This window comes from Triplophysa dalaica, chromosome 17 (genome assembly GCF_015846415.1).
Source record: "Triplophysa dalaica isolate WHDGS20190420 chromosome 17, ASM1584641v1, whole genome shotgun sequence".
Lineage (NCBI taxonomy): Eukaryota > Metazoa > Chordata > Actinopteri > Cypriniformes > Nemacheilidae > Triplophysa > Triplophysa dalaica.
Window position 1 is genome coordinate 2,527,501 of NC_079558.1, and position 11,118 is coordinate 2,538,618.

General features: G+C 37.3%; 1 protein-coding gene across 3 annotated transcripts in view; it reads left to right on the top strand.

Annotated features, from left to right (window-relative positions):
* gprc5c (G protein-coupled receptor, class C, group 5, member C) overlaps positions 1–6,191 on the top strand; it is an 8,903-nt gene extending 2,712 nt beyond the window's left edge. For 2 of the 3 annotated variants that reach the window (XM_056771319.1, XM_056771320.1), the window contains 4 exons: positions 1–1,017; positions 4,223–4,323; positions 4,522–4,641; positions 5,556–6,191. The exon at positions 1–1,017 is cut by the window's left edge and continues 34 nt beyond it. In XM_056771319.1, the coding sequence (XP_056627297.1) occupies positions 1–1,017; positions 4,223–4,323; positions 4,522–4,641; positions 5,556–5,582 (1,265 nt within the window). In that variant the 3' untranslated portion in view covers positions 5,583–6,191. The remainder of the gene's footprint in view (positions 1,018–4,222; positions 4,324–4,521; positions 4,642–5,555) is intronic. The other variant, XM_056771321.1, reaches the window with a different exon arrangement.
* Positions 6,192–11,118: the final 4,927 nt, after the last annotated feature.

Genomic DNA, 11,118 nt, shown 5'->3' on the forward strand with positions numbered 1-11,118 from the left:
CCCTTCCTTTACTTCTCATTGTTTGCGTCCTACCCGGAGCAGTGACGCAGACCTCGACCCCCAAGGGCTGCGGCTCTGATGTGAGCTCTCTGTATTACAACCTCTGCGACCTGAGTGCCACCTGGGGCATCGTAGTGGAGTCATTCGCCGCCGCTGGTTTGGTGTCCGCCCTGGTCCTTCTGATCGTGATGCTGGCCAGCCTTCCTTTTGTGAAAAGCAGAAAGTGGCGTAGAGCACTGGGTCTTCATGTGTTTTTCCTCATCTTCACGTTCGGACTGTTTGCCCTCACGTTCGCCTTTATCGTGGGGAAGAACTTCGCCACGTGCGCGACCCGCCGTTTTCTGTTCGGCGTGCTGTTCGCCGGCTGCTTCTCCTGCCTTCTCATGCAAGCCGTGAGGTTGAACATCCTGGCCAGGCGGAACTCGGGGCCCAGAGGGTGGGTTTGGTGCTTGGGTGCTCTCGGTCTTTGGCTGGTGGAAGTTATCATCAATTCTGAATGGCTCATCATCACGATTGTACGATACCCTACTAACACCACCGGACCCCTGACTCCTGCGACAGCGGTTCCCTGTAACATTGCCAACCAGGATTTTGTCATGGCTCTTATATATGTGCTAAATCTTCTGTTAGCCGTCGTGGTAGCATCCATACCGATATTTGCAGGTAAGCACAAGCGCTGGTTCAAGGACGGAGCCCTCATACTGGTCCTGGGACTGTTCTCGGTGGGCATCTGGGTGGCTTGGATTGTCATGTACGTGTATGGAAACTCAAAGCATGGTGTGCCAACGTGGGATGACCCCACCTTGGCAATAGCGCTGGTGTCGAACGCATGGGTGTTTCTGCTGCTTCACACTGTGCCGGCGGCGTGTAGCCTGAGTGAGGACGATGACACAACTGCTGAGGAAGATCTGTACCCTAGCAGAGGGTACGAAACTATTCTGAAGGAACAAAGTGCACAGAGTGTACAGAGCATATATGTGGAAAATAAGGCATTTTCTGTGGATGAGCCCAACACAGGTAAATGCAAGATTTTGAATTTGTATGTGTTTTCGTCATATCTATAGAATCTTTGAAAGTGCTTTTTTCAGGATGAAGAGTACTTTAGTTATTGGCATCTCACAATATGCGTTGTTTGAAATGCATCCGTCAAATCCATCGAAACAGATCATGTATCCACATTCTAGGAATAGAAACGTGACTTGATCTGTATCCTGATCCCACTTAATGAATTCATACTTAGGAAAGTTGTTCTATTGTTTTGTAAAGAGTCAAGCTTTCAGTTGTCAGACTAAACAGGTTAAAAATATCTACCTTTTACAATGAAGGAAGGACCAGACCTGAATACTGTAAGACTCGAGGGCCGGCTTAAGCAACCATGTGAACACTAACAACCATAGAAATGTGGTTGAACCACACTGCAAACCATTTTTCACAGCAACACAGAATGCATTGGGAACCACCCACATCACCGTAGTCGTTCTTGAGTTTTGCATGTGTATGCAGTATGCACACTTGTTTACAATTCTACAAGCTATAAAATGCTGGTTGTTTTCAACACATGGTTGGGTAAAATATGAACAAACTTTCAGGTTATCCTCTTGGTTACACTAGGTTGTTGAAACACAACCATCAATTGAACCACCCATCATTTTGGAACCAGTTATGAATAAGTTTCAAGTTCCCATCCCTAATCTATAAAATTTTAACCCCTTGGATTTATGTGAATTTTTACACCTTTGTTCAAAGTCACTTACAGTGAATTTTAAGCTATATGTTTATCAGTATGTGTGTTCCCTGGGAATCAAACACAACCTTTCCTCTACCAAGTGAGCTACGGGAACTCAAATATCCCAAATGTTGTCTTCCATAAAATTCCCTTTAATGTTTCTAGTGTGGTCAGCTACTGTATGCATCTTTGTAAATATAGTTTTAAACAACAAATTGTAGAAATGAAACCGCAAATATAAATACATACAGGTATTGGTTGTTAAATAGTCTCAAACACAATATTTCTGAACGGTTTTGTCTTAACACATGTGACTTTGATCGAAGACTGAGCAGCAGAACATGTCAGAACAGTGCTGAATGTCACCTATAATAGCTGCTTGCACTTGTGAATTTGATATGCTGATGTTTGAATCTGCAGTCAAATATCTGATCGTATCACATTGAACACGCTGTTCTCTCGTCCCCTCAGTCCATTTCCACTTCTTTTGTCTATTTACGCCTCTGTTTTTGTGTACATGCACCTGCTTGCACCTGTCGCCTTAAGCCAAACAGGCAATGATGTGATTGTTGCCAAGTCACCATGCATATGTTGTTCATTCAGAGCTGTTTCCACGGGGTCAAAAATCTTTCTATTGTAAACCAACAATACATACTCAACCTTTTGCAAATTCTATCAAAATTCACAATTATCTAATCGCCTCTCAATATCGTACCATGTTTAATGTTTCTTCACATTCATCAATATTTGCCTAGCTATTGTTCTTTTGAAAAAGGAATGCTTTGAATGCTGGGCTGCTTTATTCATCGCAAATGACGTGGATTAAAGAGATTAAAGGAAGCAGAGCTCATTAGACAATGAATACCATGAGCCAAATGCAAGGCAATCTTTCTCAGCCTGACATGAGTAAATACGATTACACATTATCCTTATCTAGCTCTCAGCAGAGACCCTGGAGCATGTGTTTACATTAGATGGTCTCCACGGAGACCAAGGTGTGGCAATAGTGGCATCAACGTGTGGTATGTAAAAGAGCAAGTGGACATTTGTGCCCCGCTGCATCAGTCCAGCCTTATCAGGCACAAACGATAAAGCTCATCACATTTTATAGACCCGTTTCTAAACTTAAAGTCCCAGTGACCTAAGAAATTACAATTCTTATTTTTTTATTAAATATTTCACCGTTTCCTGTAAATAGTTTATCAGTGTTGTTTTTTCTCATTTTAAAATCAATGTGCACTCATAATCTTCAGTTAAAATCTGAAAATGCACTTCTGCCCTCCAGTGACTATTTATCTCACATGACCCAAGTTAGATGGCTTGGGCGGAGCATCCGTTAACTCCTCCCCTTCAGCTGTCACTCTGCTGCCTGTTTCATTTCAAAATGCAAAAGCTTTTTTATACTTCAAATCAATTAGTTGTGAAAAAAAGCAAGCCACGCCCACTATTATTCTCATGCAAAATTCTGTTTCACTTGGAAATGCGTCAAAATACGTAAGTAAAAACGACCGCATATTCCTTATCACGGGGACTTTAAGATGCTTTTTGAGAGATGATGATAAAGCACATTGGAAATTTCCCCTTTTTTAATAATAGAAATGTATGGAAAAACACAAATGGAGCTTTGTGTTGTAACTAAAATTCTAAAATAAATCAAAACTCAACTTCATTATACAGTCCAAGTCAACCATTTACGAACATTTTTTATTAATAAATTGTAAAATTGTATTATGAAAGAATGTAATTTTTTCATCTAAAATATTATTTTGACATTCAAGCACACTGGTGCAATTATTTGCTTTCTAAGTCTTTTTTAGAAAACTCAAATTTTATTTAAACAAAGATTTTTTAAATGCATGACTTGAGCTGAATGATGAAGAGCCCAGTATCATACTGTTTAACCCTATTAATACGGTTTCTAAAGCATCCAAGAATGAAAGTCATGAAGTTGTTGATAAAATGCCAAGAGTATATTTTTACGAATTCAAGGAAAACAGTCACTAGTTTGAAGATGCTCTTATGGATTTAGTTGAGGGTGGATGATGAATTAATTTCAATTTAATGTATATTTTTTACTAAGGTATGATGTGTTGGAAGAAGAAATCAGAACTAACAAACACCGTAATACCATTCAATTTCATTTGTGCATTCCATTAGGATAAGTATGTCTCTCTAATGGCATCTGTTTACTGTAAAGGAAGCACAGAAAGGACGTACACAAAGATTCCACACCATTCCATGAACACTATATTTAAACCAAATTAAGCATCTTTCCATTAGAATTTTTTGATATGTAAACCTAAGTGCAAAGTTTGCCCTTGTGAATGATGATGAACAGTGGGACAGTGAAGTGTGACGTATATTTACTTACTATATCATGTACTGAGCATTGTTGGAACTCTGCATTGAAAAATCAGGTCCCTCGATAGAAGCTCTGATTTGTTTATTTTTATTATAAGTCTTTAACATTTGTTTGTCTTTGTAAAATTTGTTTAGGTAATAAGCCCGTGTCCCCATACAGTGGCTATAATGGTCAACTCCGAAGTTGTGTGTACCAGCCGACAGAGCTCGCCATCATGACCAAAGGACCAGGAAATGTGAGTGCGGAAATTTGACTACTGTTTTGAATATGCGCACAAACACCGAGTCTTGTGAACAGTCAAACAAAAATTCCACAGTACCACCAGTTTTTCAAGGTCCACAGAAGGAAACGTGTACAATCTTGTTTTGTGGTGTGAACCTTTCGATTTTGTGTGTTCAACTTAATCTCTTTGCACCTGCATTTTTGGCTCCAGCAACAGATGGAGTCATATGACAAAATTCCACGAGCGTCTACAGGCACACCCATGCAAGACCAGAACCGTCCCACCAGCCCCTCGGCACATGTTGATGATATGAGACAAATATACTCCAATGTATGTTTGAGAGCGTCATCGATACAATGTTTGTTTGCTTTGGGTCTTGTCTGCTTGCCTTTTTTTCATGCATGCTGGTCTGTGGTGCACTGCATAGTTGCCATGCAGGTGTCGGGGGTCTTTGCAATGTGCCCGTTTTTATTGTGTGGCAACCAGGTGAAGTGATCACAGCAAGTGACGCCGACCCCAAAAACAGAGAGGTTTTTTTCTCAACGAGTTTCTCAGCCCACACGATCTGTCACGAACACGTGTAGAGTCCAAGTATTAATATGACCTGGGCATTTGCCTTGATGTGGATGAAATAACTTTACAAGTTAAAGGTTTTAAAATGTCATGCATTGTGATCACGAGTAGCCACCTGTCCTTCATCTTTTTTTCTGGAATACCTCCGGCCTTCTGGTGTCTCTCTCATTTTGCCTCCTCTCTCCATTACATCGCATTCTTCTACATATTTGCCTTGTCCTTCATTCCTGCTTTCATTCCTAGAATTCACATAGTGATGCTGTAGCGCTGGGATCGTGGAATTTAAAGCTTTTCATGGACACTTCGGGACCTTTGTTTGATTGTTAATCGTGATCGGTTTTTATTATTTTCTCTTTTTTGTAAGGTATGAGTTGGTGGAAGAAGAAATCAGAACTAAAAAATCTCAGCTGTATGTTTTCTGGCTTTCACACATTTAATTTCAGTTTGGTCTAACATCACTTTCACAAGAGGCACTCATGTGTCCACTTAGTTCTACTTATTTCCTCTTTCTGTCAAAGATTGCATTATATGTGTTACTTTTACAAAATTACACATTTTTGTTATGCATTTATGTATTTTTATAATATTCAATGAAGTCAGCTACTGTATCTTTAAACAGTATTTCCTTCCATTTGATTGAAATATAAACTGTCTTCTTTTTTTCCCTGTAGGGAAATTTCTATAGAAGACCCCAGTGATCGGTTGACGCCAGCTTTTGTTTTTTTTCCTTTCTGGTGTTTCTAATTAATGTTTCCTGATTTCTATCCACCGCTGTGCTTGACAGCTGTGAACTCGGAATAGGGAAACAATTTGTCGTTTTGCTCTGTTGAAAGACATCATGTTCGGATTATCTCATGATGATCCAAACGAACCGTTGGAGATGTGACAATGCACGGTTTCCGATTGTACAGACTACTGCAATGCTACCGGCTGTGTTTAATGAGGAAAAAGCACAGGCCAGAAAAGAACTTTAAAATAACCTTGTATGGGCCAAATGCTGCTTTTGCCATTTGTATATTGCAAAAACTGAAGTTAGGTGTCATGACACCTTATGTATAAGCCTTAATTAGAAAATATAAAATGATAATGTACAATCACAATGACTTTGGTAAAGCATTCATGTAAAAATTATTTCATCGTCCATTCCTACTTTGTATTTATTTTCAGTGTAAAACATTAATTTGGTTCTATTCTCTGTACAGTAGATATGTTAGATTTCATCGTTAAAATGAGAAATTCAACATGAAAGAGCTCTATGAACTCGTCTTGTTCATTGTTCATAAAATCAAAATAAAGCGCTCAATGTGGTTGTGTGTGGAAAGTGGTATTTTGCAAATTGCATATACTCTCAGTCTGAGGGAGTGTTTTTCTTTTGACAGTGTCACATGGATGGAAAATTCTCTGTCCCGTAACCAGTAATGAGATTTTCATATATCACTGATAAGATTCTCTATGATGTCAGACTGGGCCATTGTTCACAGACAGATTATATTTAAATTTATCGCGTCTGATAAATTAATAAATGTCTCAATGTTTGTTTTTCTGAAACTGCGGGTGTCAAATATTTTGAGGAAAATGAAAAAACTGTCGTATTTAAATAGTAAAAATACTATGTTTACAAACACTTTTTAATAATTTTATTGCTTAGATATTTGCTAAACCCAGTGTCAAACATAAAGGGTGACTAACTGTATGATATTGAATTATGGCAAAAAAAATCACAAGCTATGGAGATGGATTATTACAGATATTTCATAAATCAAACATAAATATAAATGAGTTGTTCAAATGAAGCCCAAAAGTACAAGTAAATGGGGATTCTGGGCCATTAAATTCATGTTTCATTGAACCATTATAGTTCCTTGTGATTTACTTTACAGAAGTAAAAGTGCAATTCCTTTATAGACTTTGTAGCAGGTATGTGTAAATATCAGGTTGCCTCTTGGGAAAGAATGCTGAACAATTCAGTATCGCTCCATCCCGGTGAATCCTTTCATCAAACAACAGCCCACGTCAAGTTGACAGAATGTTCTTGCAGGGTTTTATACACTAAAGCTCCTAACAAAGAAACCACGAATAGTATTAAGAGTAGGTGTGCTGTTTGCAATGTAACATGATTTTGAATACGTCTGCACATCTCGACGGTCTCTGATGACCTTCATTGGTCAAGGTCCCTATCGTCTGCCTTCAGGAATCTCTTCCCTGCAGCTTGTTCCGACTGCACAGCATATCAAATGTTAAAAGCTGCCGGTAAAAGCCGAATCTATAGGTAATGTGATAAGCATTTTGTACTCGCATTGAGGATGATTTGTGCTGGGTATTTAAGGAGGATTCTTGCATAACTTCCCCTTAGGACACTAGTGTCTTCTTCATTAAGATTGTACTCAATGTTGGGACTGTTTGATGCTATGTTGTAGAGGACGTATTGCTTTTTTGTGTTTTTGCCCACATAACATGATGCAACACATGAAAATGACTTAAAACCTGGTGTTCTGTATGAATGGAGCACATGTAACAATTTTTAACTCTATAACCAAGATAGTTGATCTGATAATTTTTAGTATTATAAGTATACTTAAAGTATACATACCGCATAGTTCATAGTATTAAGTATCCGTAAGTTCACATACTAATACTAATTGTGTTAGTACACATGTAAGAAAGAAACCAGCAATAGTATTAAGAGTAGGTGTGCTGTTTGCCATGTAACATGATTTTGAATACGTCTGCACATCTCGACGGTCACTAGTAGGCCTACTAGTACTACGAAGATATTAGTATACTCAATATGCACTACTGCTAAAAGTTCGCTTTTATAAAATAAAGCGGTTATAAATTTTTATAAATTTTTTGGTTATAAAAGTGATTGTTTGAGTATATCTGTGAGTGTAGCAGTAGTACACATTGGGTACACAACTAATACTTTATGTACTGCATCTATAGCCTACTACAAGTGAACTTAAAAGTATATTGATAGTTTACAAATTCAATACTTGTAGCTCATTCTTTGTATATGAAAGGACACACGTAGCCAGACCTTCATACTTCATACAACGGATCATGGGCGTGACGTCTGAGACTACATTGAAGTATGCTTTCAGAAAATGATTTTATACTGTTAGTACACGTTAGTTTAATTGAACTGACATCATACTTAGAGTTTACTATTTCTATTGTCTTTGCACTTTAGCTAAAATACTATGTTCCTACTAAGGTATGCATTATTCTATACTTAAAATAAACCTTTAACTGTACTTTAAGAAGGTTTGAAGTATGTGCTCTGTATATTGACCAATTATACTTTGAGTCAATAAAAGCCACGTCTCCTTTTTTTAATTGTAGTTTTAAGTTTATTTCACTTAAAAAGTAGATTGAAAGTATACTTGATTTAATAGCACGCTTGAAGATTGAAGCATCATCATTTTCACCTCATTTTTTGGTTACGCGTTTATTGAAATTCATAGGTATTGAAACGTTCAGTTCTGTTTACTTATAGAATGTGATTTTATTCATTATGTTATTTACAAGTTCTATTCTCAGTTGGAAATACTGAAGAAACTCTCTTCACAATATCCAATTAGTTTTAAGCATTTATGTTCTTCTAATCCTCATTCACAAACATAGAATAGCATTTTAAATATTAATGGCCGACATTATGCTTCGGGATGTTTTATACTAAATTTGACCTAGCTGAAACTGATTTCTTGTTTACAAACAGATTTTAAAAACCATTACATGAGGCATTTGACCACTTTCAGCATTTATATGCTCACAATGAACGTCCTGTTCTCAAACAGGTGTGGACATGCTTTTAAATAGAACCAGTGAGGTCAGTTATCTTGTTTCTGAAGTCTATAATGCTTATTCATGTTGACCCACCTATATTAGCTGCTCCTTTCTTGTGAATCATTCAATATTATGCAAACAGTATTCATCATGGGACATAAAATATTGACAATGACCTTTTGTCATTTGTTGTCACCCCAAAGTTACATATCTATGTATTTGCATAGCAAAGAAACAAAGAGGGTGTAAAATGTAACTGGGCCATGTCATGTTTGCAGAGTTTCTTTGGGGCCTGTTGAACGTACAAACAGTAAACCGGAATAAATACATCAGTAAACTCAATTTCACCTCACAGTTTGTCAACTAAACACTCAGGGACTTATTCATGAAGCGTAGTTTCGAGCAGAATGATTTGGATAAATAGAACGTGGTACACTGTATTTTTAAGTGATATATTTATGTCAACAGTTAATATTAGATTGGCCTTTGGTCAACATGAGCTGACTAAACCAATATGTTGGATTTAAACATTGTCACTGTTAGTTTCCCATTGACTTCTGTTGTGTGGACACAAAACCAATGCAAGTCAATGCGGGGACCAGCGGTTTTCTGTTACCAACATTTTCAAATGATCTTCTTTTGTATTCTGCAGAGAAAGAAAGTCAGCTGTAATGGTAAATAAGTTTGGCTTGATCTCTTTTAATAACTGCCTTGATATAAAACATTGTTAGGAACACAAATGTGTGCCACATGTGTTCCTATAAGAAAACAAGCAATGAATATTTTCTGTTTTTCATGAAAATATGCATAACAATAACTACAAAGGAAGTTTTGGTACCAAACTAGCTGCTGTAACCTTCCATTAAATCAATGTAAATGATTCATTGAAATACCTGATGTTAACAAAAAGACAAAAAGCACCTTGCCCTTATTTAGCCTATTGAAATTAATATTTTAGTAAAAATCCTTAAATTTGAATCCTATTTCTGGAAGGTGCAGTAGATTTTTCCTCCTTATATTATATTTCCTTCTTATATCCTTATATTATCCTCTTATATCTTAAAGAAAACCATCCCAAGTTTTTTATCTCCCACAAGGCTTCACTGGCTATTCATTTAATCTTAATTGGACCGTTCTCATGACTCCAAACCTTTGTTTGCTTGGTTGCCCTTGCAGTTTTCCTGCTGGGATTTATTTTGTTGTACCTTGTGACTTTTCATTACACACAACGGCCTCACAACACAGGAAGCCAGTGCGCAATTATTATTAGCTGTGACTTCATTAGCTGAGCGGGGTTTACACTTTAAAACATGCTTTACAAATAGCTTGAACACTCCAGTGAATAGATCCAAGATTTGACGGTACATACAGTATTAATGTATCTAGTCCTATTCACACAGATGTGTGGGTTTGCATTTGAGCCTATATACATTCTTATTTAAATTAAATCTAAGCAGCTGTCTTCTTGGATCAGAAGATACAAGCTCAACCTGTCACAAAGGTGTCATTCTGTGACCGTCTCAGACAGCCTGCTGGGAAGGAAGGCGAACAGTAGTGGCTTTGTGTGAGCTGGACAAAGCTGGACCTGTGTGAAACCAGGTTAATGTTCATCCACGGTTCAATAGAACATAAGCCAAGGACATCTGAAGGACGATCACACGCCCATCCAGACCCACGTCTGGATCCTGCTGGTTCTCTCTTACACTGTTTGCAAAACTAGAAGGCTAAACAAAATTTATATAATGCATTTACCAATTGAATGGATGATTTAAAAATATAAACTATTAAAACAACCGGAAATACAGGGACAACTTATGTTAAACACAACTCAATAGATGTGGCATGCATGCTTTGAATGCATATGCTGTGCATTCAAGTGGGCTGTGGCCATCTACACTGTAAAGCCTGACATTTTTAAAGATTTTCCATATAAAATTATTATATAAAATACATTCAAAACCCGTAAAATTTACAAGAAAAACATGGGAAATGTTATTTTACAGGGAAAAAAACGTTTAATTTCCGGTGCAACAGCTGTCAGAAAACTTCCAAAACTTTTTTTTTCAGTTTATTTTTGAAATACGGTCAAATAATATACAATTTTTACAGATTTTTATCAGTGTTTATAAACAAAGTTAACACATAGAAGACAATTGTCAGCTTCACAGAACTACTAAAGAATTGTTGACACATGGAAAACTGTGGGTGGGTGGCAGGAAGGGTGTAATGACTTATGAGTGAACCAGAATGACATACGCATGAAAGCAGACTCCAGAGGGATGTAACAGGTCTCAACTTTTAATCCAGAAAGAGTCGAACACTCTTCTTACCATGTAAACAAATTTAAATTAGATGTGGGGGTGAGACTAAAATTACAACGTTTACTTTTCATGACATCATCCTATATTTAGGGGGACATTTTTAGGAAATTGATGTTTTTGTGTTATG